General features: G+C 47.1%; 2 protein-coding genes across 2 annotated transcripts in view; both read left to right on the forward strand.

Moving 5' to 3' along the window:
• The first annotated feature begins 4 nt into the window (after window positions 1-4).
• RAN (RAN, member RAS oncogene family) lies at window positions 5-4,391 on the forward strand. Its single transcript, XM_030958993.1, has 7 exons — window positions 5-121; window positions 877-919; window positions 1,831-1,915; window positions 2,009-2,134; window positions 2,990-3,177; window positions 3,694-3,864; window positions 3,962-4,391. Exons 2-7 carry the CDS (start codon window positions 884-886, stop codon window positions 4,004-4,006), a joined length of 651 nt encoding a protein of 216 aa, XP_030814853.1. The 5' UTR covers window positions 5-121; window positions 877-883; the 3' UTR covers window positions 4,007-4,391.
• An 8,927-nt stretch (window positions 4,392-13,318) lies between these two features.
• ADGRD1 (adhesion G protein-coupled receptor D1) overlaps window positions 13,319-27,867 on the forward strand; it is a 110,384-nt gene continuing 95,835 nt past the window's right edge. Inside the window, exons 1-8 of the mRNA XM_030959144.1 lie at window positions 13,319-14,129; window positions 14,226-14,262; window positions 16,398-16,481; window positions 19,012-19,107; window positions 21,730-21,852; window positions 22,188-22,367; window positions 23,558-23,806; window positions 26,929-26,993. Coding sequence (XP_030815004.1) covers window positions 14,061-14,129; window positions 14,226-14,262; window positions 16,398-16,481; window positions 19,012-19,107; window positions 21,730-21,852; window positions 22,188-22,367; window positions 23,558-23,806; window positions 26,929-26,993 — 903 coding nt within the window. The 5' untranslated portion in view covers window positions 13,319-14,060. The remainder of the gene's footprint in view (window positions 14,130-14,225; window positions 14,263-16,397; window positions 16,482-19,011; window positions 19,108-21,729; window positions 21,853-22,187; window positions 22,368-23,557; window positions 23,807-26,928; window positions 26,994-27,867) is intronic.

The raw sequence follows: 27,867 nt of genomic DNA on the forward strand, positions 1-27,867 counted from the left end.
TGACGCGCGGCCCCGCCCCCGCCCGCGGCCGCGCGGCGTCGCCGTCCGGGTATTTGAACGGCGCTTCCGCCATTTTCCCTGCGCCCGGCACGGAGCGAGGAGCGGGAGAGCCTCGGCAGAGGTACGGGCCCGGCACCGGCCCGGGCTCGGCCCCCCGCGCCCCGCCGCCATCGGGCCACGCGTGGCCGTTTCTGCAAAAGCGCCACCGGCGGGGGGCGGCGGTGGCCGTTAGCTCGCGGCTGGGATGGGCTGGGCTGGGTGGCGGGAGGCTGCGCCTGAGGGAGCGTTGCGGCTGCGGGAGCCGAGGCGCGTGGCGGCTTTTCGGCCCCGGGAGCGGGGTGCTGGGAGGGCCGGGGCCGTGAGCGGCTCCGTCCGCGATGCGCGGGCGGGCGCGATGCGCGGGGCGGCGAGCGGGGCCCCGCGGCCCGGGGCGGGGGGAGGCGGCGCTGCTCAGTCATGGTGGCTCATGGCGGGGAGCGCGCCCGGCCCGGTGCGCGGGGGAGGCCCGGCCGGGCGGGCCCCGCTCGGAGCTCCGCGGGACGGGCCGCGGCCTCTCCCGATGGGGCAGCAGCTGCGTTGAGCGGCGGGATGCTGGTTCTGGGCGGGCCGGGAGGACTCTCCGCGGATCGGGAGAGGGGCCGGGGCCGGCCGTGGCTCAGCCGCCCTGCGGAGGCCGCGGCCCGGCCCTGGCGCGGCGGGCCCGGCGGGCGCGGGGCGGGCGGAGGCGGCGCCGCCATTGCCGCGCGCGGTGCCGCCACACGCGGGCGGGAGGCGCCGCCCGGCCCGGGCCGGCCGGAGCGCGCCCGGAGCTGGAAACGGCCCCTTCCGGCGGGGCCGCTCCCCGCGCTCACTCACACGCTGCCATTTCCCCCGCAGAGCCAGCATGGCCGCCCAAGGAGAGCCACAAGTGCAGTTTAAGGTAAGCCAGCGGCTCGCAGCGTGCCTTTGGGGTTTTATTCCTCCTTCACTAGAAAAGTAGCATAAAGGACTCTCGAGTGTCGACGTGGATGGTGGGTTTGGTTTCGAAGTGCTGATGTTTCCTTAATGGGGCGATATATTGTAGTGTTGGATGCAACACACAAAAAGAGTCTGTTAATTGTGTCCATATATTCTGTTGGCAGTTCAGTCTAATACATTTTAATAAATATTTGCCTACAGAATGATTTTTAAATTTAAGAATTGAAGTGCATTGCAAAAGGAGTGAATTACAATTAGACTTGCTCAGAATGAATTAGAATAGCATTCTTCCTCGTATGTGGTCATTGTTCAAGTGTTTCAGAAAAGAATTTTCTGGTGTATTGAGTGGCTGGTGGGTTGGTGGTGTTTTTTGTTATCTTAACAGCCAGAAATCCTGAAGACTGCTTCTTGAAGGTTGTTAGTTGTGTTTCCTGCCATTCTTGGCTAATGTGTTCCAGTTCATGGTGCAAATGTTGTGGGTTTTTGGTTTTGTTGGTTTCTTTGACTGTAAGATAATGGGTTTTTCCAGTGGATATTTGGATAATTTCCTCTCTAAATCTGGTCACATTCAGGTTGAAAGCCCTAAACATTCTTCATTCAGTCTGTTGTAGTAGTTTAATAGAACCATATTCACAGAGCAGTGCAGTTCTTGCCTACAGGGACTGCATAAGACTGACCAGAGTTACATCGTGATGGATGGGCTTAACAGATTGGTTCCCAGCACAGGGAGCTGCTCCATGGGGAGTTCTGTCTTTGTTTACAGCACCTTGTAGGAACTAAGCTCTTTGTAGCAGTGAGTAGTATCTGTGCTAGAATGACTGATAAATGTCTCAAAATGCATTGCTCTGACTCTTGTCCTTTATCTCTCCTCAGCTTGTTCTGGTTGGTGATGGTGGCACTGGTAAAACAACATTTGTAAAGCGTCACTTGACTGGTGAATTTGAAAAGAAGTATGTAGGTATGTCTGAAGGAACATTTGAGCTCCAGTATCTCACAAATGGAGGTTCAGTCCATGACTTGCTAAATGCACTGCTTTTTGTTCTTTCCCTAGCAACGCTGGGTGTTGAAGTTCATCCTCTGGTGTTCCATACCAACAGAGGCCCTATTAAATTTAATGTATGGGACACAGCTGGCCAGGAGAAGTTTGGTGGCCTGCGTGATGGCTACTATATCCAAGGTAAGAGCGGTGGGGGGACAGTTCTGTGCCTCTTAGGGAGCTGGCCTAGAACTCCTCAGACCTTTGTGTAGAGAGGGTAATGTCCTTTGCCAGACAACGTGTGCCGAGGTGGGAACATGGTGAGGTTGTGTTTCAGGGGTTCCTGTGGGCTGTGGTATTAATGGAATGACCAGGTGCCACTGGTGACATGTGGTGGTTAAAGGGGAACCTTTTCACTGAGCGCAGGTTTCTGTCTCTATTGCTGTGCTCAGGCAAGGCCTTGGAACACAAACTCAAGGTTTTCGATACCCTGAGGAAGCTGGACACCTTCGTGCCAGAGTCTCTTTGCGTTTCTGAAAAAGTGCAGTGTTCCTTACTCCGGCTTGGCACTTCACTCACCTACATATCTTTATTATATCTTCTTTTGTAAAGTACTCTTGAGTTCCTTGAGAAACTGCTCTGGACAAAGGCATCCTGAGATGTGACCACTGGCCCTCAGCCGACCTTTAAGCCTCATTAGCATGTCTGAGATGAGTTGAATAGGTGTTAATTGATTCTGCCAGGTATTTGGGTAAATCCTAGTTGGCTTCCATAGTCTTGTATATTCCCATATGTGCAATGCCGTGTTCCTCAGTGATCCAGCTGAGCTAGTAAAGGCAGCACAGCTGTGAGGTGACACAGCATGGGCCAGGTTTTGTGCACTCCTGCACTGACCTGGTGAACAGAACAGGAGCTGTCACAACTGTGATGCTGAGAGGGAAATGTTAATGCAGGTGCTTAACCCTCATGTGGGATGTCTCTGGGTTCCTCTTCTCCATCCTGTGCTGAAAGCCAAGTGGTTACACCAGCTGTAGCTTGACTTTCCTTCTCTTGCAGCTCAGTGTGCCATCATCATGTTTGATGTAACATCAAGAGTTACTTACAAGAATGTACCTAATTGGCATAGAGATCTGGTACGAGTATGTGAAAATATCCCTATAGTGTTGTGTGGCAACAAAGTGGATATTAAGGACAGAAAAGTCAAGGCAAAATCCATTGTGTTCCATAGGAAGAAGAATCTCCAGGTAAGTCAGGAGGAATCCAGTTGGTTTTGTCTTCTGAATGCAGCTGGGCTGTGGATGGTCATTGGGTGCTCTGCCAGCCTCACATCTGTTGGCTCTTCAAACCAAAATTCAGGGCAGGGGGAGGTGATGATGATGTTAAGGATGATCATCACTGGCCTGGAGTAGAAGCTGTGCTATGTTCTTAAAGAACTTGTGTGCATTTGGCTGTAGCTGCTCGGAATCTCATCCCATGACAGGACCGGGACTACAGTAGGTCACATCAGAGGAGAAAGATACCTGCACTATTGCCTCCTGAAAGTTTTGTCCTGGATGAGATTTGATAACCTTTCAGTTCATAGTTTCTGCCTGAAACTGCTTGTTTCTAGGCACTTAAATCATAACTGCTTATGAGTATAGAAACAAAAGCCATGCAGTCAAAAAAAATAAAGGAGGGTAAAAGAGTTGATTGTGTTAATCTTGATGTGCTCTAAATATTAGAGGTTTTTTTAAATAATGTCTAATATGTGCTTTTTTCAGTATTATGACATTTCAGCTAAGAGTAACTACAACTTTGAGAAGCCTTTCCTGTGGCTTGCTAGGAAGCTAATTGGAGATCCCAACTTGGAGTTTGTTGCCATGCCTGCGCTTGCACCTCCTGAAGTTGTTATGGACCCAGCACTGGCAGCACAGTATGAGCAGGACTTACAGGTCAGTGACGGGGGGAACAGCTGCCTGGGAACTGCTGTCACACTCAGGGCACACACAGCAGGAGAACAGTTCTGAAGCGTGCCTTCCTTTGTTGCAGATTGCTCAGACCACTGCACTGCCAGATGAAGATGATGACCTGTGAGGGATGAAGCTGGAGCCCAGCGTCAGAAGTCTAGTTTTATAGGCAACTGTCCTGTGATGTTGGTGATGCAGCGTGTTTGCCACTTTATTATCTAGCTGAACAGAACATGTGCTTAATCTTTGGGATGCTGAAAGAGATGAATGGGCTTCGGAGAGTGAATGTGGCAGTTTAAAAAAAACAAACAAAACAAAAAAAAAACCAAAACAAAAAACCTTCATATTTTGGACCTGCATATTTAGCTGTTTTTTGGACTGCAATTACTTCCCCTTTTGAGTTTCAAATACAAGACTGCTGCAGTCACATCAGAGTGTTAAGTGGAAAATCTTGTTTCTGTCATTCCCATTCTTTTGTTTAGGTAATAAAGTTGTATTTCAAGTATCTCCAAGCAAGTGAACTTTCATGCATTGTTAGGAAAACTGTTCAAAGTGTCTTCTGTTCTTCATTTGAGGGTAATACTTGATTGTCTACTACTGCATTTCTCATTCTGTTTTCCTTCCTGCTTCTCATATTAAGCTCCTCTTGCTAATTCAGAGCTAACATTTACCCTGTCCTTTTTTGCTGGCTGCCAGAGCTGAGGCGTGTGAGGCAAGCTGAACTGCAAGCAGGGGTGCAGAGCACAGCCTGCAGTTCTGCTTGCACGTGCTGCAGTTGCATTCGGCCCCAGCTCCTCACTGGTACCTTCAGCTCTGTGTTTCAGCAGCCAGAAGCAAATGGCACCCAGGCCTGTGAGCTGACTTCAGCTGTGTCTTTGCATGGAACAGCAGTAGAGCTATAGCTGGTTAAACCAATCCTAAGCATCTTCAAATGCACTAACCAGAGAACAACCATGGTTTGAGCTGAAGTGCTCTTGCCTACCCAGTGCTATATTAGCTGGAGCCACAGTGATTTAAACATCTGGACTTTACTGTAACTGCACCAAGTTCTTAATTTGAAACTGGCTTATTACAGCACAAATGGTGGAAAATGTCAACTTTTAACACTACCTTGTAGAGATGAATCTTGGTCAATATTAGTACTGCTAGTAAGCAAAACTTAAGTTTAGGAATTTTTTTTTCAGTAGTGTTTGAGTACATGAGGTCTTGAACTCTTAAGTTTTGTATTTTTGGTTTCTTAATAAAGTGGAGCATTTCATTTATTCCTTTTAACTTGCATGTTTGTGTACATGAATTACTTCTATTCAACTTTTGCTGCCTGGTAGCAAAAATTGGACTATGATTATTGTGCAATATTGCTCTAAAGCAGTCATTTTTCAGTTAGTTCAGTTTGGGAATTCTTGGGGGGTTGGGGTTTTTGGTTTGGTTTTTTTTTGGCTACTCAGAAGTGTTTAAGACTTGAAGCTCCTGGATGAAAATGAGGGATGTTGCACACTTGGTGTTTGTAAAGGGACAAACTCCCACTTATGTTGCATCGACTCTTGCTGCATAATCCTGCTCTAACTTCTGTTGTGGGCTTTTGCCTGTAGTGTTACTAATTCCTGTGCAGGTCCTGGCTAATCCTGCTGCCTTGGCTGCTGCTCTGCTAGGTGCCATGGTAGCTTTGTGCCTTCAAGCTCTCCCTTCTGGAAACAGCTGCTCAAAACCAGCATGGAACCCTTAGAGAAGAAGAGGCAGCAGCAGCCCTGCAGTTGAGTTTGTGTGTTTGACAGTGTGTCTGTCAGTGGTGTCATTGTCACAGCTCACCTGCCTGCCAGCTCCTGTCCTTGGCGTGGTTCCTGCAGAAAAAGCTGCTTGGAGACTGCCCTAACCTGGGAGCTTGGCTCTAATCCTCAGTGCATCTCCCAGGCTCTGGGAGAGATAGGAATGCTCATCCTGCTGTAAAGGAATCTTCAATTTGCAGTGTTTGGGGAGTGGAGCAAAGCCCACTTGCAGCATTTGTTTAGTCCTTGTTAATTTTAAATAATGCAGGTGCCCTCATATTTATAGTAACATTACCAGAAGTTTTAGTGGATCAAATTTCTCTAACCTTATGGGTTTAATATATTTATACAAACATTCAAAATGGAATGCTATTAATATAGTTCAGGTTTCAAGGACGCAATCGTGGGTTGCTCAGAGTTGCCTATTTCTGTGTTGACACTTTATTAGCAAGGACTGCAAACCAACTGTAAAATAGTCGTAAACAGGAAGCTCCCCAAGGTTGTGGTGATCTGTGACATCAAAGAAGAAAACTTCATGCAGTGTCCCTCCTCCTGTGATTGCTGAAAAGTCACTGATTTTACCTTTCCTGATGCAGCCTTTCAGGTCTGTGCACAAGGTGCTGAGCCAAAGACAGCAAATTAAGTCAATAACAAATGGTTTTTGTGCTGAACCTTTTTCAGTGGACAGTCTGCTCCAGTCTGATTTCCCAGCAGTGATAATAGTTCCTGTTGCTCCTTCTGTATGAACTTGCCACTGCACAAAACCAGAGGTAACTTGCTGGTGGCTTTTTTCCATCTTGGTGCCTTTCAAAAATAGCACTGGAGGGGAGCACTGTGTGTTTTGTTCAGACAGAATACAAAGGTTGGTTTTCCTGTCAGACTTTTTCAATGGATAACAGAAAGATTCCTGGGTCTAGGAGTGGGTTCTCTGGGCAGAGGCAGGTTTTAGGGAAAGAGCTCAAGCCAGAGAGCTTTGTGGCATTTATAAATTAAAAGGTGGGTCATAATTAACAAGGAATCTGCAAATTTTGGCATTATTCATTGTCTTTTGATTCTGGGTCTGGTACTTTTGTTTCTTACTTGTACTGGATGTTTTGTTTTATTGGAATACCTAAGTTGAGGTCTAGGTATAACACTTATTTCAGACCACAGCAAGTGAGAATTCTGCCAGGTTTATGAGTGGAAGAGCTGTCTGGGACGGGTCCGTGCAGGTTTGGGCTCGGAGCAGCCGTGAGCAGTGAACGGCTCCGATGGAGCTGGGGAGCAGCCGTGTCCCGGACACCGGGCAGTCACTGCAGAATTAATTAATTAATTAATTAATTAATTAATGCCCTTTTCCCGTGCAGCAGGGGGGAGCCTCTGAGCAGGCGGGGCCACGCCGGGCCGGTCCTGGGCTGTTCCGGGCCGGTTCCGGGCTGATTTGGGGATGGTTCCGGGCCGGTTTTGCGCGGTTTCTGGCCGGTTCCGGGTCGTTCCAAGCCGATTTTGGGCAGTTCCGGGCCGGTTTGCGTGGTTCCGGGCCGTTCCGGGCTGATTTTGGGCCGGTTCCGGGCCGGTTTGCGTGGTTCCGGGCCGTTCCGGGCTGATTTGTGGTCTGTTCCGGGCCGATTTTGGGCCGTTCCGGGCCGTTGCCCCGGACCCCGCTGCAGTTCCAACTTCGGCCACGCGGTGGCGGCCGCCGCCCGCCCAGCGGCTCTCGGTCCCTTCGGAAATGGATTTTAACGCTCATTTGTACATTTTTACATTGATTTTTACATTTCTACGTCGATTTTTGCATTTCCCGGTTGATTTTTACACTTTTACAGGTAAAATCCGCCAGAAGCGTGAAACACACCCAGACGGAGCCCTGCAGGTGGATTCCTTCACCCTAATGCTGTCAGCACAGCACAGCGCAGGCAGCACCATCACCCTTCCCACAATTCATCACATTTATGTGAAGAACTGTTAAAATCAGAGCTTATTACAGGCAGACAGCCAACACATTGATAACTGACATTGAAATAAAGTATAGCTTCACCTGGGGAAAAAGTCATTATCTATCCAGCAGAACATCCAGCAGAACACCGCAGATATTTTTGATGAACAAACAATGCTGTCTGCTTTAGTTCATCACTAAAGCACTATCCAGGCTGATTTGTATTTTAATTTCCACCTGTGGAGTGGATGAGGGCTCCCAGTGCTTCACTCCTAGCAGAGGATTAATGGTTTTATTCTCTCTGAGCAAAAAATCCTGCTCCTAAACACATGGCAAATATCCCTGGCTGTTGCAAATGGGACATGCTGAGTTTGTAATGCCATTTGCACAAGCACTGGCCTGGCCACAGAGCTGTTTCTCCCTATTTCACTCTACAGATTGGTGTGCTGGGTATTCCTTGGTGTTTCCATCTCCTGCTCTTCATCCCAGCTGACTTTGCATATGCTAAGAAGTGTTGGAGCCCAGAAGGGAAACACTTAATCTCTTGAAAAATCAGAATTTCTAACTAATTAAAAGGGATATGAATCAGGTTGCAGCAATAGTCTCTAGCTGCAATGACATCTGAAAATGACATTTCTCTAAGGAGCCTATGAAAATCACAGAGGGATTGACAAATCCTCCAGACAAAGACAGGGGGATTTCTTTGATCTCCATATCGTATCCGTTTTCATAGTCCAAATCACATTTTGAATGGTTGATTTTATTCCAGTTTACTTTCCTGCAGTGTGCATGAAGAACAATGGCAGATACAAATGGGATTTTCTTTTCTTTTCTTTCATTTATTGTTTTGAAAAGATGTTTTTAGGCAGTTCCACGATTCCAGGGTGTGTCCTGTGATTTTAGGATCTGTGGGATGGCTGTTCCACGGACAGATGTGAGTGATTATTCAGGTTATGGAGCGGGGTGAGGATCAAACCCGCAGGAGCCCCAGGGCTCAGAGGGGCCGTGGAGGAGAATCTGTGCTGGCTTTGCTGTGGGAGCTGGCCCAGGAGCCAGGGCCGAGCACCTGAAGGGATGGGACTTGGTCTGGAGTTGTTTCCATGCCTTTAAATTAGTGAATGAGCTGCATTTGAGACGTGGTGACTCTTCGGTCAGAGTGGGTTTGGGAGCCTGTGCCAGATCTCTGGCTCCTGTCCCCAGCCTCGCTGCGTTTCCCACTGATCCGAAGCAGGACGCCCCAAATCAGGGCAGTGATTCCCCGGGATGAGGGCAGTGCTGCCCATGCCTGTGAGGAGCTTAGGTGCCCCTTGAGGGGCTGCTGCTGCCTTCTCCTGGGGCCCTGGAGCCTCAGGGAGCTGCTCCTGCCCCGAAGAGAGCAGGCAAAGCTGTGAAACTGCACGAGAAAAGCTGCACAAATCCTACAGGCAACGTTCGTCACCGTTTGGGGATTATTCATCATTATCATCTAATATTATAAACGTTATTTTAGTATTTGTGTAATTAGGAAGATCTGACACCTGACTAGTCCCAGAACATACCCAGTTACACACAAGGGCTTCTGGCAAAAAGGATTTGGCTTAATCACATAAAAAAAGATTTGTAAAACATTGTATTTATACAATTATCCAGTTTTATGTAAGCTTGACATTAAGACTCAGATAATCAAAGATTTGATTAAATTAAATCTTTGAGATTGGCACAAAATCCCAAACTGCTTAGCAAAAATCTAATGTTTCCTTCAGTGCATGGAGTCAGATACTCAAGGCACTATCAAGATGCAAAGGATGTCCAATGAACAGAAAATAGACAATAAAAGGGCCAATCCAATAACTCTGTTAGGAGCTGGGACCTCATGTAGGGAAACTTTAAATGTATAATTTATTGTATGGTTTTATCTACCTGCTAAACTGGTCTGTGAAACATCAGTGTCTTAATGTTTTCATAAGGAATATCTATCTATCTATCTATCTATCTATCTATCTATCTATCTATCTATCTATCTATCTAAATATAAAATCAGCTTAACATTACATATATTGCACAAGAAAAACATTTTCATTTGATTAGGCCTAACTTGCATTGCCAAAACCCTGTATTTTGTTTTCTGGCATCCACCAGCAACTTCTCATATTCTTAATTAGAAAAATATTTTTCCCGGCTAGCGTTGGCCTTGCTGAGTTAACTGCAGGGTTTGTGTTTGTTTTCCTTTTCTCCATCTGAGCTGCTCAGTCTGTCCTTCCCAGCTCTGTCAGCTCAGAGATCTCGTGGGATGGGCTGGGGAATTGCACCAAAAGATCAGATTGTTAATTACAGTTTGACCCAAACATCGTTAATGCCTTGATCAAAACATCATTAATGACTTGATCTGTCCTGGGGAGTGGAGCTGTGCAATGGCCACCCTCTGTTAGGGGATTTAGGAGGGTGTTTAGGGGGTTTTGGAGGATGCTGTAGATATTTAGAGGGTATTTAGGATATTCAGAGAGTATTTAGGGTATTTTGGAGGCTGTTTCGGGTATTCAAAGGGTATTTAGGGTATTTAGGAGGATGTTTTGGGTATTCAGAGGGTGATTAGGATATTTTGGAGGGCGCTGTCGATATTTAGAGGGTATTTAGGATATTCAGAGGGTATTTAGGAGGGTGCTGTGGATATTCCCAGGGTATGTAGGTATTTTGGGTATTCAGAGGGTATTTAGCTGGTGTTTCAGAGCGCCTTGTGCAGGGCAGAGCTGTACACCCTCAGTTCCTGCTGCCCCTAAGGAGTTTTTTCAGCACTTTCAGGGCTCTTTGCAAGTCAGAAGCACTTCCCACAGGAAAACAGAATTCCTGCGCTGCAAACCTTAAGGAAAAGCACAGCTCAGCCTTTTCTGGCTCACCCCCATCCCCTACCTCGATGCAGATTGATAAGGCGATAGTATCTGAAAGAATCGATTTTTTCACCTTTTTTAGAGCGAAAATCTCCTGGCTCTAAGGGAGGTTTGCGTTTTCCTGCTCTCCGGAGCCAGGGGGCTCCCGTGCTGCTGCATCCCGAGCGAATCTCCGCGTTCGGCCAATTAGCGTCCCCATTAGCAGGGACTGATGGAGACACATCGAGGGGAGGAGAGGGAACATTCCTCAGTCTCCTGGAAGCTGATGCAGATGGCAAACGATCGTTTAGCGTGCAAATCTCACCGAATTGCACCTGGGCACCTCTGAGCAGCTCCTGGGGCAAAGGGCAGGGTGGGTTTACACAGCTGCGGGTGATTGGTGTAAGTGAATTAAATAAATCCCCTCCACAGGCGCTTGGCTGGGTGTCCGTTCGCAGGAAAGCCGGCAGTAAATGGGAGTGGGTGTGTGCTGATCTACCAGCTGTAATCACTGCCTGACAGTGCCTGTTACTGACAGACAGACAGACAGACAGCCCGGCCGGAGTCGCTGTAATCCACAATATTTATCCATCTGTTAGTGGAGGCTGTGCTGTGAGAGTTTTACAAAATCTGTCGATTCCTAAAGCACTCCTTCCGAGATGTTTGCTGAAGAGTTCAGTCCCAGTCCTGCACCAGCTCTCACAGGGTAAATAAATGGGCGATTCCAGCGGGAACGAGGGAAGGAAAGTGAAATTACAGATGGCTTGTGTTCCGCAGGGTCAGGCGTTCTCAGTGATTGCTCCTGTGCTTTACTCAGGTGTTACTACAAGGTGTAGTACAGCCTACAGGGGCTTCTCACCTGGGCCGGTTTGTCCTCTCCTGGTAAATGTCAGCTGCAGCCTTTGCTGCCTCCTGTCCCAGCCCTGCCTCCGGCCTGACCTGCAAGGACCTGAAAGGGCTTCCAGGGATCCACAGGGACCTGCAGGGACCTGCAAGGACCTGAAAGGGCTTCCAGGGATCCACAGGGACCTGCACGGACCTGCAAGGACCTGAAGGGGCTTCCAGGGATCCACAGGGACCTGCAGGGACCTGCAAGGACCTGAAGGGGCTTCCAGGGATCCACAGGGACCTCTAGGGACCTGCAAGGACCTGAAAGGGCTTCCAGGGATCCACAGGGACCTGCAGGGACCTGCAGGGACCTGAAAGGGCTTCCAGGGATCCACAGGGACCTCTAGGGACCTGCAGGGACCCTGAAAGAGCCTCCCGGAATCCACAGGGACTGCAGGACCAAAGAGCCTCCCGGAACCCACCAGGATTGTCGGAGCTCTGTTCCCTGCTGGGCTCCCTGGTGCCCAGCGCTCCCAGTGACTCCAGTTTGCCCTCCAGTGCTGCCCCGGTCTGTCCGTGGCTTTTCCAGATCGTGTTTCAGGGCATCCCAGGAATAAATTCAGAGTTTGTTTCTGCAGACAGTCTCCAGTGTCTGCTCGCAGTTTGCTGTTTCTGCAGAAATTTCTGGCAGGGAACTTGTTTGCTTGGATCCTCACAGTTGTTTTGGTAAGCATATTCTGTCCCTTGACAGGCCCCTCTTGGCAAATATTTCAAATTCCTGTCTTTCTCTTTTTACATTTTAGAATTTTTTTTTTCTCAGGATTTTTAGCTGCAGCTCTGTGTTATTTCTAAGAATGACTCTACTTGTCACTATAGGGTTTGCACAGAATTCCTCCTCTTCCTGCAGGATATCCAGGAGATTGTGGCTCACACTAATGAGGGAGGAATTCTCAAAAAAGGGAAATAGGTAAAAGCCAGCCTGGTTAATTTCAGTTATCACTCCTTTTTGTAGGAACTGAAATTCAAAAATCCAGAATTTTCAAAATTCTTCTTTTATGGGCCCTAAATCAGGATTGCAGACAAAACTCACATTTTATTTCAACACTGAAATTTTGTAGCACTGAACCTGGGTAACCTCGGAGCATCCACGCAGTGTGAGGGGCGTAGGGCTGTGGAATGTCCAGGAAGGTGAACAGAAAAGGTGTGGATAGAGAACAGCTGGTGCAGGTAGAGAACATCTCCATACAGGAAAATAGAATAGGCGCAGAATATCTCCATGCAGGATAATAGAATAGGCACAGAATATCTCCATGCAGGATAATAGGTGCAGGTACAGAATAGCCTCAGGTACACAGTGTTGATAGGGAAATGCAGGGAAGAAGTTAACAGGGATGGAAAGCTTATCAAATTTTGTTTTAAATAGTAGTCTTTCAGTTTATTTGGCTGAAAATAAAGAACTTTGAGAGAGCTGAAGACAAGACTATCACAGAAGAGCAGATAAAATTAAGAATATCAGCTAGTTCTAGCTGCTATTTTTCCTTTAGAAGTGAAATGCTGGTTAATATTTGTGACACTGAGTGTAATTGGGAGACTCTTATAAAATACTTACACGTAATTATTTTTACTAAAACAAGAAGCAAAGCAGCAACTGCAGAAGATTTTTCCTAACTTTGCGCAGCTGTGAGGAAACCAGTGAGATGGGGAATGCCTCAGTTTCCCCCGCTTGGTACAGATAAAGTAAAACCAATCCCGTGTGATTCCAATCAGCGCTTTTAAAGCGTTCTTCGGACAGAACACACCCTGAGTTTGTTGTTTTTAATAAACAGGTGTCGGGTGTTGTTTTTAATGAACAGGTGTCAGGTGTTGGGGGTGTTTGAGCCGCGATCGCTCCCAGGGGCGGATTTTGGGGAGCTCCCCCCGCTGCCGGGGCTGGGGCCGCTCCCAGCGGCGGGACAGGACAGGAACGGAGAGAAACGGACAGGAATGGATAGAAACGGACAGGAATGGATAGAAACGGACAGGAATGGATAGAAACGGACAGGAATGGATAGAAACGGACAGGAATAGGAGGGAGCAGGGTGGGACGGAGCTGGAGGGCAGCGCTGACATCACCGCAGGGTGCGGGCTGGGGGAGCGGCGTGTGCGGGACGGGCGGGACTGCGCTGCTCCCTTCGGCCCTTTTCAGCTCATTTCGGCTCATTCCGGACCATTTCAGGCCATTTCAGCCCGTTTGAGCCCACCTGGGAGCGGACAGGGAGTTTCCCCCGGGGTCACAGGCAGCGCTTCTCTGTACAGCGCTTCGGGAGCGGAGCGGAGCGGCGAGGAACACAGACCACGGACAGAAAGTTGCAAACCAGATCTTTTCTGCCCATTTCAGCCAATTTGAGCCCATTTGAGCCCATTTCGGCTCATTGGAAGCCATCAGGGAGCTTTGCCCGGGGTCACGGGCAGCGCCTCCCGAGCGGAGCCGCGGGGAGCGCAGACCGCGGACAGAAAGTCCAAACCAGATCTTTTCTCTTGTGGCACACGCTGGAATAGAAGTGTTTGGGCTTCTTGCCACGGGACAGCACAACTCTGGAGTTTGCTGCTTGTTTCTGTGAATTTTCCTCCGGCCACGGGAGTTTATTCGGAGTTAAATGAAGATACCGAAGGGTGAAGCGAGAAAACAACGCTTGGAGGGTCTGGAAGGATATTTTGCCAGCACTGAAGGAATGGACCTTTTGAACGTGCCTGGAAAATGTGCTTTTTGATACCAAAAGTCGCAAAGGAAAACTTATGATTGGAATCTTACAGGAGTTTGAGCTCAGCTGTACTTTTAGCCTTCCGTAGACCATGGAGAGTTTGTTATCGCTGCTCTGTTGCCATTATTCTTTGCTGATTTTATTTCAGCAGAAATATCAGGTAATGTTCTGATTCCTCCCAGCACTGAGGGGTGCTCGGACTCCCCGAAGCAGGTTTTGCCTCCCCGTGTCTCACTGTGTGATGTTTTGTGTGCAGGTGTACGGGAACCACTCCCAGCTCCCCAAACACCCAGGTAAGGAATGCTCTGCTTCCAGTTTGTGGCAATGTGCGTGAGTACTTGCTGGCTTTTTTTGCAGCTTGTGGGGGTTTTTTATTCCCTTAGTACCCCAAAGAAGCTGAGCCCATGTTTGAGTGCCAGCCTGTATTAAAGATGTGATAGCCCAAAGTGTCAGACTGTCCCAGGCGTTGTGAATTCAGCACCCCACCCACGGAATATTCTGGAGAGAAACACGTTTGGAGAAAAATGCCTTGTATTTGATACGTGGGAAAGTCCTATCCTCACTTTCCTGAGTGTGAGTTTCTGAATCAAATCTCTGTACAGACTATTTCCCTTTCCCCCCATGTTCAGCACTTTTGGTTCAGCAATGAACAGTTGCCTGTGCCAGTTTGTTCACTTTGCTGTTCTCTGGCGTGGCTTCAACTCCTCTCCCCTCCTCCCAGCCCCGCACTTGGGTTTAAATCAGTCACAGAGCAGATTAAGGATTTCTCATCTGTTTCCAATGTGAAAAAACTCCCTCAGAGCTCAGAAGGGTTTGTGTGTGCAACTGCAGAATTCTTCTGTTTATATAAATAGTTTAACCTCAAGCCTCATGGTGGTGTGCAAGTACAGTTTTACTGCTTTGCCAGCCGCTGAGTTGCTTTTTTCAGCTTTAACCACACGTAATTATCCTCAAGTAGAAGGCAGAGCGATGGGGAGAGGCCACGTCTGTTGAAGGAGTAATTCATGGCTCCTGCTCCACCAAGAAAAAAGAGTCCTATTTCCTAAAAACGAGGGTCTGTGGCCTCTGGCTGGTGGAACAAAGGGGAAACGCTGCTGCCCCGAGTGGGGAGTCCCACAGGCTGGGGTGGGGTGCAGGCTTTGCTGCAGGGGTGCTGCTGGGTTGGGGTGCAGGCTTTGCTGCAGGGGTGCTGCTGGGTTGGGGTGCAGGGTGTGCTGCAGGGGTGCTGCTGGGTTGGGGTGCAGGCTTTGCTGTGGGGATGCTGCTGGTTTGGAACCAGCCCTGGGGTCTCTCCTGAGCGGGCTCACTGCCTGTGTAAGGATTTTGCACTCAGGGCAAACAGGTTCTCGATCCTGAGGTCTCAGCTGAGTTGGGGTTGCCTGGAATTTTCGGATTTTGTTTTTTATGCTTGCTGCGGGTGCTCCTGCAGTGCCCTCGTCCTGTCAGTGCCGGCTGTGCCCTTCTCTGCCCTCCAGCCCCCAGAGGAGATGGAGAACCACCGAACCCCATGTCCCTCCCATTTCCATCCCATGGGACATCCCATCTTATCTGTCTGTGCTCTGCTCCCTCCTGGAGGGAAAACCTCTATGGCAACAGCAAACACTGAGTTAGGTGGGCTAAGAATAGATCCTGAATTAATGAATTCAGTTATGAATCATTTGTTAGATATCTCTGGTGTGGTTGACTTTGGAAGTGAGTCTGAGTAGTTCTTGTACCCTCACAAGATGCAGAACTTGGAGTTCTGTTTCCTCAGACCTGCAATTGCTTCTTGTGAAGTTCAGCAATTTTATCAACTTTGCATTCAAAATAAATAAATAAATCTTAGGATTTGTCACAGGTCAGACACTGCACCATGAGGATGGAGGCCATCAAAGTGCTCTCCAGGGGGGCATCAGCCACTTTATTAAAGTTTTTGCACCTTCATGTCCATGATAGAAATCTCTGGTGTATCCAGGACAGGAGCATGACAGAGCAAAGGGACCGAAGGGTTCGATCTGCCAGGTGAAGAAAGGTGTGGGATGAACCACAGAGGCCAAGGACACAGCTCCAGGGCTCTGGGCTGTCCCCACTGCTCCAAACCTCAGGAAAGTCTGGAATGGCTCTGCAGTGACTCCTCAGCTTCGGTGGATGCTGCCACATTCACCAGCAGAGGTTCAGCCAGAGATTGTGACATGTTTCAGGTGCAATTAGAAGGAAAATCAGCTGGGATTTAGGAGCAGGTTTTCTGCAGTGGTTAATCAGTGATAAGGCTTTAATCTACTCTGCTGCTTTGATTTATGGCCTTGCTTGTGTGCCACGCTTGATTTACATAAAATATTTTGGTTTACTTAACCTTTCGACCTCTTTTATGGTTATTTTCTGTGGAGACTCGTTACACACCTTGCTGCTCTTTTAATTTAATAATCTCCCAACCTGTGTTTCTTGAAAGGGTTCAAAGTCCTGGCATCAGCCTCCCACTACTGGCCGCTGGAAGATGTGGATGGAATCCACGAGTTCCGGGACACCAACGGAGGTACCAAAGCCTGCCCCGGTGCCTCAGCTCCGAGCTGAGAGATGGCAAAGGGGATGAGTTCTGTAGCTCAGAGGTTGGGGTTTTTCCCCAGCTAATGTGTTTGCAGGGCTCCGATAGCCAAATGGTGTTGTCTTTGTGATTTCTGATTTTTATGGAGTATTCTCCGAGGTTTTATGGGCTGGGTGTGCACGGCTGAGGTTATAAAGAGAAGAGGTTTATGACCCAAGGAGCCATTGAGATCACACTGTTGCTGGCTGGTTTGGTGCATGCACAGCATGGCCCAGCGCGCTCAGGGCTCTCCTTTGGTTTGGGAGAGTTCAGTGCCCGAGCTCCTCAGGCACTTCTGAACCTTCATGTAGCTCTGCAGAAGTGTAGGCTCTCATCTGGACACCTCTTGCTCATTCCTATCTGCCTTTGGGAGTTTCCTTATTGCAGCCTGAGCTGAGAGAAGTTAAATTCTTTTTCCAGCTGGGCGAAATGGGGAGAGATTTACTGAGGCAAAGCTGTCCCTGATGAGCCAGGGTGGGGACTGTGGCACCCAGAGGGAATGGCATTTCTGCTGCCAGGGGTGGGGGTGCAGCCCCTCAGGGTCCCCAGAGCTGTGGGGTGTCCCTCCCTCCCCAGGAATGAGCTGAGCTCTCCCCTCTGGGTTTCAGGGTCCCCAGCACTCCCCCAGGAGCTGGTTTTGCCCCGCTGACACCTTGGCCAGCTCCAGATGTGCTGCTGGGCATCCCCAGAGCGCCCCCGCTCCCCAAACCTTCTGCCAGAACTGGCAAAATCAGTCTCTGATCTATGAATAGCTAAATCCCTTCATTGGAGAGGCGTTCAAGTGTTTTAAGCCTAAACTTTGACCTCTTTCCACAACATTTCTGAAAGGAATGGGATTGCCTGACCAGAAATAGATCTAGGCAATATTCTGCTTCCATTAGGAGCTGATGGCAGCATTCCTACTCACTGCAAGAGAATAGTAATTTGGCTTACAGAAGTTGCCACATAGGTTCTCTAAAGTGTGTTAAAGTAATTTTCTGACCCTGGACCCCAGGTGGTTTCAAAAAGAGTGAGGTGCTCCATATCTAGCACTGTCTTGGCAAGCACATTGCAACCAAGCTGTTTTGAAAATTATATATATATATATAATACCGCTCTTGGAAAAGGACAATTGATGTTAGATTGTTTCTCAAATGTAGTTTAATTTTACTTCAGCAAAATTCAGAAATATTTCAGTGCCTTGGAAGAGAGAGAGCAGAACAGATGAAGTTCCTGGTGCTGCCAACCCTCATTTGCAGGAAAGGTTCTGGCTCACAGGAGCAATCTCTTTGGATTCCTATTACAGCATGGTGATAAAGAAATGTATAAATGAGCCAGCTGCAGCACTTTGCTGAACAAATTGGGTGGATTTTGTCTTGCAGTTACTTGCAGGGGACCTCGGTAGCCAGAGGTGTTTGTCTCTGCAGTGCTGAATTCTCTGCAGTGCTGCCCTGGATGGCTCAGATTCCTCCCACTTGTTTATATTGTGCCTTATCACGCACAGATATCATTTCAGCTGCCTCCAGCAGAGGTTTTATCTACCTGATAGTTCACTTGGATATACAAGAGAAGCGTTCTTTATTGTTGTCATCTACCCCAGGTGACAATTTGCTTGGTTTGGGCTCCATTCTGATTACACAACTCTTCTGTTTATTGCAGAGTCTGCCTTGTTTTCCACTCATCATATCATGCAATTATTTTCATTCCATGTTTCTCCTCTTAAATCCTTGAAGCACCATGATCTGTCTGTCACGTTAATCCATTTTATTTGTTGAAGTCATTGTGTGTGAAGCCAGATTTATATCTCTCAAAGCATTCGTGTGCTGAGAGTGTGGCAGCAAATTAATGCTTTGAAATCTCAGCACCAGCAGCAATTGAAAGGAAACAATCAGCTCAAAATACAGCAAATAGAAAGAAAGTGGCCGTGCTCAGGTTTTTCATCTGGCCCCTTGATTGCCCTGCATTTTTATCTGGAGGTTTTTGTCTGTGTGTTTCTTTTCCTAAGAGCATTTGTCTTTTTGTTCTGCGAGCTCAGTTGGTCTAAATGCCAAATCAATGTCTCTCCATCTACTTTCATGGGCTTTCCATCAGGCTTTATTTGCCTGCCCAGGGTAAACAATTACAGTGTGCAAGATACTGTTAAATTTTCAAAATCAGAGGGAAAAAAACCTTATGGTGAGGCATAAAAAAGTTGGAGGTTTTCTGATGTTTGGCTGGAGTTTCTTGTATTTTGATTTGTGCCCATTGCTCTGATCTGCTCTCTGGGCACAAATGAGCAGAGCCTGGCCCATTTTTCCATCTCCAGCTGGGTTTTACAGATCTTTCTGCTCAGTACCTGAGGGAAACCTTCCTCCAGTGGCTCTGCCTTTCCCTGAGCGGGCAAATCTCAATCAGCAGATCTGTGATTTGTGCTGTGTGAGAGATATGAACTGGCCAGTTCATTACTGATGGTGTTCATTCATTGTTTGCTCATTTGCCTGTTTTCTTTTGTTGTTCCACCCAGCTCTAAGAATCCACAACTTCACTGTGCTTCCTCCCCATAACTCTACCTTTGTAAATACCAATGACTCTGCCTACTCTAACTTCTCTGCAACTGTAGGTGAGGAATTTCTGGTTTTTTGTTCTGCTTTTCTCAGGCGTGGATGGTTCTTGTAACCTTGGATTCAGAGTGAACTCTGGGTTTGGGTTCAAGTGCTCGTGTGGTAAAAGAGGATTATTATTATTATTATTATTATTATTATTATTATTATTATTATTATTATTATTATTATTATTATTAATTTATTTCTGTCACACATTTCTGGAAAAGCAGCCCTGCAATGTTACCTGCATTGCTGGGATTCTGGGAGAGGCATCCCCACGTGAATCCCACAGGAGGAAGGGCCTCAGGGATCCTTCAAAAGCTAAAATATTTCTATTATGCTTAAAAGAAACAGAGGTGACATTTCAGAGGAATATATGAGAATAAGCAGGTTAATTTTTTTCTTGTCTTTCACGGCTGAAATGGAAAAGAAGCCCTTTTAAACTGATTTATAATAGTTTTAGAGGACATGTTAAGAAAGACAAACGCAAGCAGATTTGCAAAGCCTGGGAGTGAGGTGTTGTCAGTCACGACAACTTCGGTTAACATGATGGTTTGTTTTGGTTTTTTTTGTTTGTTTCTAATGAGAAGCAAATATTTCTATATGTGTCCTCATATTAATTTTTTTACCATCCACACACAGAAACTGCCAGTTCCCAGGCAGGAACCTGGTAGACTGGAAAGCAGCTACAGCAGCTTAAAGTCACTTAATTTCAGTAATTGCATTTGTGCAATTGAAATGTGACCTGGTGCCCACTGTGCCTTAGGTATTAACTCACATCAACCTGTCAGAAACTCGACCTGGGGAGAAGGATGGGAATGGTAAAGCTGTCACTTGGGCTGCTCAGATAGTAACACTTTTATATTGCAATACTAAACCCACTATTTTTTTATTCTCTAACAGTAAAAGTATGCTGGCAAATGGGAACTCTATTAATGATGAACTTCAAATGACCCTAATTCCTTCCAGGCCTCTCTTATCTGCTTTACAGACCATTTGCATAGTGCTCACATAATAAAGTGTGCTCATATTGAACATTACAGAGTGACACCCATGGCAAGGAAGTGCTGGGGGAACAGAAATGTGTCACCTTATGGGAACTTCCCTGCAGAGGGAATTTATAATTCCTTGTGCCTTGAGAAGAGCTTGGAAATGCCTGATTTACCCCATAGTACACACATTTTTAAAGGAACTAAATTTTATCTGTTACTTAGAGGTGGGACTTGATGGTTTCTTCCTCAAAGAGAGGGGAAAATACCTGAAAACTGATATTTAAATGAGGATTTGGGATGAGCTAAAAGAACATTGAAACATGCATTCACTGCATTCATTCAGGAAAGGAAAATGTTTCTCATGCTGGAGCTCCCTCAGAGCAGCTCTTGTCAATGTTTTTCCATAAGAAATTCTGAAGAAGGGTCCCAAACCCAGGGTTCTGGACCCTCACAGCCCTTGCAGAAATTCCATCCAAGAATGGTGGGAACAGAAATCCTTCACCAAAACCTGACCTTGTCTGCTCAGAAACAGCAATCCAACATTCTCTGCTCTCTGCAGGCATCTCAGCCCAGCAGGAGGTTTTGGTTGAGATCTTTGGTTGTGGTTTCCCATTGTCTGCGTTGCTGAAATCAGCCAGGACAAACAAGAACAGCTCCCATCATTGTCTGTCAGCTGCACTCAGACCTTGATGAGTTCATAATGCAGCAAACAAACCCCAGGGCTCTGTGCTGAGAGCATTCCTGTGCTTCAGCTGGTGGGAGAGGAGCCACCAGTGCTGTTCTGTGGGAGGGACACAAGGAAATCACAAACAAATTCCTCATTATCCCCATTGGATAAATTCCCCATTGGATAAATTCCTCATTTTCCCCATTGGATAAACTCCTCATTATCCCCATTGGATAAATTCCTCATTGGATAAATTCCTCATTTTCCCCATTGGATAAACTCCTCATTTTCCCCATTGGATAAACTCCTCATTTTCCCCATTGGATAAATTCCTCATTTTCCCCATTGGCGAAGCAATTGCCTTTCCAAGGGCCAAGGACACCCCAGCAGAGGATGTCTGACAGGAGATCTGTTTCTGCCTTTGAGTGCACCTTTCAGGGATCTTTCATTGAGGTATTTCTCAGTGAAAACTGGACTTTCATCACCAGCTTGCCCTTTCAAAAAATGAAAAAAAGAAACACTATTTTGTTACATTTTAATTGGTGAAAGAATTTATTTGCTAGCTCAGCCTAACGTGGCAAGACACCTCTAGGAAGGGTCTGGCGTTCCAAACTCTGCAAAGCACAAAGTTTACTCAGATTACTCTAAAATAATCATTTTTGGGTGTATAGGTCCTGTCAGTCTTAGTTAACCACAGAGCTGAGTGGGTATGACTGTAATATTTACAAACTTGAAATAAAAGAGGTGTCTGTGCGGTCTTTAAAAATACAACAAACCACTGACAAATAGAAACAAAGAAATGGAACACACAAAACTGGCAAGCTGGAACAAAAACTCTGAAAAGGAAAACAAACACAGAAAGTGACAAAGCCATACAGTTGGACCCAGAAAAACATCTGAGCTGTAGCAGGCTGTTAAAATCATGTTTCCAGGAAGCTTTCCTTTGTGTGAATGTTAAACTGGATTTGGTTTTGCTCTAGATATTGTAGAAGGGATGGTGAACAAAGGGATTTACGTGACTGAAAAGAAAGGAGTCACCTTTCTCTTCTTTGGGAGCTACAGAAATTCCTGCATCAGTAATCCAGAGGCTTGTGGGCCCGAAGGTGAGACACTCATTCATTGTGATTGACTTTTCTTTTGCTGCCAAATTATGTTATTCAATAATCATTGTTTCTTTCCTCCTTGGAATGAAATCTAAAAATGAAGCTTGACACTTTGTTGACTTCTAAGACAATTGAGTGTTGATTGCTGAAAATTTAGTCTTTTCTAACTGCAAGTTAAATTAGAACTGGAGCTTTGTTGATTTTGGAAATGCTGTCCTGGTTGATGGCAGCAGATGATCTGCGCTCAAAGGCATTCCCACTGCCTGTGTTCTGCACACTGGAAATTTTCAATTGCGCTCGGTTTTTTCATTCAAGGCTCCTCTCCCTTTCCTCAGGGGTAACATTTTCCTTCTTCTGGAAGACCCAGGACCAGCAGGCCAAGCTTCTCCCTGCCTCTGGTGGCCGGGTGATCTCCAGTGGTTTCAAAATCTGCTCCAACGAAGGCGAGGGCTCCGTGGAGTTCTACACCCGGGGCAATGCCATGATGAAGTGGAAAGCAAGCTTCAGCCCACCAGGTAAAGTTTATATATTAAAAAAAACCCAATTTCTTTGTTGCATTTTGCTTTATTCCTGCAGACAGAGGTGGTGAGAAGAGCACAACTCGAGGAAAGAGAAGGGGATGTACAAAACCAGCTACAGGCCTCTGTGCTGGAGAGCTCTCCTGGTGTGGGGAGGGAGGGATAAGATGCACGAGGAAGGCAGTGGTGTATAATAGAACACTTGCCATGGCCAGCAGCCCTTGGGCCCAGCTGGCAGAGGTGTCTAGAGTGAGTCCTCATTGACTGCTGTGGTTCTTGCATGTCTGCATGGGAACAGGAGCAAAGAATGCAGATTCATCCCTGGCAGCTCCCAGGGCACCCCAGAGCTGCTCTCTGCTGAATTCAGCCTTTATTTGGAAACTCTGACTGCTCTGTGGTGCCTTCATGATTCTGTTTCTGTTGAGTGCCAGGCTTCCTGTGCCAAGCCATAGCATTAATAAACATTTTGGTATATCACATTATCTCACTGCTTCTGTCTAAACTGTGCCTTGCTGGGGACCACTAATATCTACTGACTGGAACAAATGCTGGTCTTCCAGTAATGCTAATGGCATTCCATAAATATTTTCTGGCCCTAATTTGGCTGCCTGTACATTGTTAAAATAGGACTCACGGTAGCAGTTTCATAAACCTTAATGAATCAGTTCAGAAATCTTCTTTTAAGAGAAAAGCTGCAAATGGCAAGAATAATTCACATATTTGTGGATTATCCAGTCCAAGTGAAAATGAATATTGTGTTTTCTGCCTCTCAAGCATCAGAAGGGAACAGTGAGAACTTTAGAGTGGTTTATGTGCTTGTTCTCCAGCTCTTGCAGTCCTTGTGCTGCTCTCTCTGGGCTGAGTTTGAGGCAGGAGTGAAGAGCCCTCAGATCGCGGCCAGCAGCACTCAGCAGGGGGAATTCACGGAGCTGCAGTGAGCCCAGGTTCAGGCAAGGCTGAGGGCATCCTGCCAGGCATGGGCTTTCCCAGAGGGGCGAGGATTCATGGGCACAGCACCAGCATTCCGTGGCTCACCATTGGCCCTCCTGGCAGCTCCATGGCAGGGAGAGTCCAACAGGGAGCTCTGGATGGAGCTGCCCCCAGCCCTGCTGAGCCTCTGCTGGACCCAGCTCTGGATGGGGCTCTGGAGCTGCCCCCAGCCCTGCTGAGCCTCTGCTGCCTTGCAGGTCCCTACTGGACACACGTGCTGTTCACCTGGCGGTCGAGGGAAGGCCTGAAGGTGTACGTGAACGGCACGCTGAGCACCACGGACCCCGAGGGGAAGGTGTTCTATGACTATGGGGACGCCAGCCCTGACCTGCTGGGCACGGAGGGAGCGGCCCCGCGCTCCGTCAGCGGCGCCTTCGACGAGTTTGTGATCTGGGAGAGGGCGCTGAGCCCGCGCGAGGTGCGCCAGTACTTCACTGCCGCCGTGGGTGAGTGGGGCAGGGTGTGCCTGACACCGCTGAGAAACGGCTGCTCGCTTTTCATAGTTTGTGTTATCAACGAATTAGCCAGTTTGTATTTCAATACTGAATAAATTCTCCTTATTAATCAATCGTAAAAAGGCCACAAGCAAAGATCAGCTCGGCACTGAGCCCGTGTGAGGTGCGCCAGTGCTTCACTGCTGCTGTGGGTGAGTGGGGCTGGGGTCAGGCTGGGCAGGGCTGGGTGTGCCTGACACCTCTGAGAAACGGCTGCTCACTTTTCATAGTTTGTGTTATCAATAAATTAGCCAATTTGATTGATAAGAATTTATTCCACAATTAAAATACAATTGTAAAAAGGCCACAAGCAACGATCAGATGGGAGCTGAGCCCATGTGAGGTGCACCAGTGCTTCACTGCTGCCGTGGGTGAGTGGGGCTGGGGCCAGGCTGGGCAGGGCACCTCTGAGAAATGGCTGCTCACTTTTCATAGTTTGTGTTATAAATGAATTAGTAGAGAGAATTTATTCCACAATTAAAATACAATTGTAAAAAGGCCACAAGCAAAGATCAGATTGTGCGAGGTGCGCCGGTGCTTCACTGCTGCCGTGGGTGAGTGGGGCCAGGTTGGGCAGGGCTGGGTGTGCCTGACACCTCTGAGAAACGGCTGCTCGCTTTTCATAGTTTGTGTTATCAATGAATTAGCCAATTTGATTAATATGATTTATTCCACAATTAAAATACAATTGTAAAAAGGCCACAAGCAAAGATCAGCTCGCGCAAGGTGCGCCAGTGCTTCACTACCACTGTGGGTGAGTGGGGCTGGGGCCAGGCTGGGGGCTGCTGGGCAGGGCACCTCTGAGAAACAGCTATTCACTTTTCATAGTATTCAATCTTTAAAAAGTTTATAATGCTCTGGTCATGGTGGAAAAAATGCTTTTGCATTTGGCTGCTGTATCTTTGACAACAATGGAGGGTTACTATAACACTGTCCAGCTCCAGCTGCCATTAATCACCCTCTGTGATTAATGCAGCTCCACAAGAATGTTCTGCTGCCAAACCCCAGAGCAGCAGCTTTTCAAATTGCCCCAATTCATCAATATGTGAGCCCTGTCCCACTGCCAGGGAGGGATGGCTTAAATAAACACAGGGAGAGCTCTTTTTAACCCCTTTTTAGCCCCTGGACCCCTGCGGGCTCCCAGCACTGCCCTCTGACAGACTGGGAAGGTCCTTCCAGGGAATAAATTACTGTGCAGGGCTCTGCTCCCTCTCCTTCCCTCTGGGCTGTGCTGGGGGGTCTCTGGGCCCCAAATCTGATTCTGCACATCAGTGCTGGGAGCTCCCTTCTAAAACCCTGCTGGCCCCTCCAATTCTGCTCAATCCAGATTTTTCCAGAGCTGTGCAGAATTCTGCCTGCATCCCACCTTTAATCCCTGCTGATTTGCAGGAGGCTGCATCCCAAACTCCTTGATTTGTGCCTTGAGGTGTTCACGCCGTGAGCACCTGTGACTTTCCTGCAATTTCCATGGCATTAATTGCTCTGTTGATGGGTTTTTCTCCTAAACTCCTAGTTCCACAGGTTTTTCAGTGTCATGTGGAACTAGCAGAATGCTGTGAGAAACAAATGTATGCCTCTTAATTGAAAGGGAAGCTGGATGTGTATTTTCCAGGGGCTTGGGAATTCAAATGTAAAGGGATGCCAGGTATATATTTTTTTAATTAGATAGAAGAAGTCCAAGCCAACACTGTTTTAATGTGATCTGGTGTTTTGGAGCACTTGGGAGATGTGGCAATTTAATTTTTGGCTTTTCTCTTTAAAATAATATACTTGATAATAATTTAATATATTATTATTAAAATAATAGTTTAAATTTAAATTGTATAAAATCCAATAGGCTGATTGGATTTTATAAAATTTCCCACTTAATGTATGACATTAGAATATTCTCAGAGGGTAATGGGTATTACAATAGTAATGAACGTAGGTAGAAAGGTTGTGATATCTATTTATTGATTTTGGGGGATTTCTAGCAGGGTTGAAGCAGGGTAATGTGCTTTGACATAAGGAAATAGGACAGCCTGGTTTTTAATTGAGTGAATGTTCATGTTCCTTTTTGATCTGTGAGGGAAATGAGTCCTGTGGATGCAGCTAATGTTGGATTGCACTGAGATTCCACACCCCTGGCAAATAATAACTCTTGGTCAGATGTAGGTTAGAAGAAAATTTGATTTCTCTATCACAAATGACTAATAAATCCCTTATCACAGAAAGGAATCAATGTTTTTTAAATGGAGCAGCTAAAAGCCATCCAGAATCAAGTTTATTCTCTCTCTCTTGACAAATCATTTCTGCCATGCTCATTTGGTCATTTTCAGCACCATTTCTACCCCTGCTCTTCCACGTGAGGGTTCCTCAGTTTTGCTGCAAGCACTGGGAGTATTTCCACTGGCTTTGAATGTTTCTCAGATATTCAGAAAGGCTTTTCCCCATCAGAAAATCTGTGCTTTCTGAGCTTTCCCCTGTGGGTGTGATTTTATTTGGCCCTGGGACAGTTCAGCCTCGAGATCTGAGTCAGCTCCAGCAGCTGGGGATGGGAGCTGGGGCCTGACCCTCCTTTATCCAGTGTCCCAACAGTCCCAGTTTGTCTCACACACAGAAATAAAACAGGATCTTCCACGACATTGTCAGAACTGCCCACAGATCATTACCTGTTTCTGATAAGGCAGATTTAAAATAACCCCAAACCCTCAAGAATTTCTGTAAGTGTTGGGGAAGGAGCTGGAGGAGAAAGATGGATCTCAGTGTTGTAGCTGTACCACTGACCTTTTTTATTGAGATATAACACTTGAAATTTCCTGTTTGCAAACCAAGATTTAAGTGTGTAAGACTTCAACTACTGCAGTGCTCATCTGTAATAAGATGATGGAATAAAACTGATGAGAGAATCAGAAAATTATATTTTTTAAAGAAGGCTGCGTGGCTACAGTACTGGAAATAAATAAAATCCACAGAAATCTGTTGCTTTCAGTTGGAACTGATCCAGCCTGAGGTGGGAATTTATATATAAAATTATGTGTCTGATATATAAACCCAGATTTTTAACAGCCCCATTTGTGTTTGTATTTCCCCAGGTGTGCAAGTCCTGCTCTCTTCAACCCTCCCCTGGTCTGTGATGACAACCACGACGAGCCCTGTGGTAGGACAGAGCTCAGACTCTTTCCCATAATGGCAGAGTGTGCATAAATCAGAGTTACACGCCCTCCTCCCTGCCTGATTTCTGTTAATGGCACTTATTTCCATGCCTCAATTATAAATGCTTTTGGACACGCATGGGCAGAAGTTTTAGCCACTGTGGGAAGGTGGGAACACAAAGGAAATTCCCTGCTAAGTAAAATATTTACTATATTAAATAATGAAAAAAAGTAGCAACTTCTGAAGTATTGCTATTAACTTTAAAAACATAGGAGGCTAAAACCATTTTGATAATTTTCCTTTTTCCTTCTCTCCTTGGGCCCATACAGATAATCTGGGATATTCTGTGCTGTGTCCCTGCTGGGGGCAGTATGGATCATTTGGGCCATCCTGTGCTGATTTCTGTCCCTGCTGGGGGCAGTATGGATAACCTGGGCCATCCTGTGCTGATTTCTGTCCCTGCTGGGCCCATACAGATAACCTGGGCCATCCTGTGCTGATTTCTGTCCCTGCTGGGGGCAGTATGGATAATCTGGGATATTCTGTGCTGATTTCTGTCCCTGCTGGGCCCATACAGATAACCTGGGCCATCCTGTGCTGATTTCTGTCCCTGCTGGGGGCAGTATGGATAGTTTAGGCTATCCTGTGCTGATTTCTGTCCCTGCTGGGCCCATATAGATAACCTGGGCCATCCTGTGCTGATTTCTGTCCCTGCTGAGGGCAGTATGGATAACCTGGGCCATCCTGTGCTGATTTCTGTCCCTGCTGGGCCCATACAGATAACCTGGGCCATCCTGTGCTGATTTCTGTCCCTGCTGGGCCCATACAGATAACCTGGGCCATCCTGTGCTGGTTTCTGTCCCTGCTGAGGGCAGTAT

Source organism: Camarhynchus parvulus, chromosome 15 (genome assembly GCF_901933205.1).
Source record: "Camarhynchus parvulus chromosome 15, STF_HiC, whole genome shotgun sequence".
Classification (NCBI taxonomy): domain Eukaryota; kingdom Metazoa; phylum Chordata; class Aves; order Passeriformes; family Thraupidae; genus Camarhynchus; species Camarhynchus parvulus.

What these genes read in the sequence shown, in the direction of transcription:
- RAN (XM_030958993.1), top strand. Translation starts at nt 884, where the DNA reads ATGGCCGCCCAAGGAGAGCCACAAGTGCAGTTTAAG. An exon ending in ATAGGAAGAAGAATCTCCAG is followed by an intron (nt 3,178 to 3,693) that starts GTAAGTCAGGAG and finishes TGCTTTTTTCAG; the next exon opens with TATTATGACATTTCAGCTAA. An exon ending in AGTATGAGCAGGACTTACAG is followed by an intron (nt 3,865 to 3,961) that starts GTCAGTGACGGG and finishes CCTTTGTTGCAG; the next exon opens with ATTGCTCAGACCACTGCACT.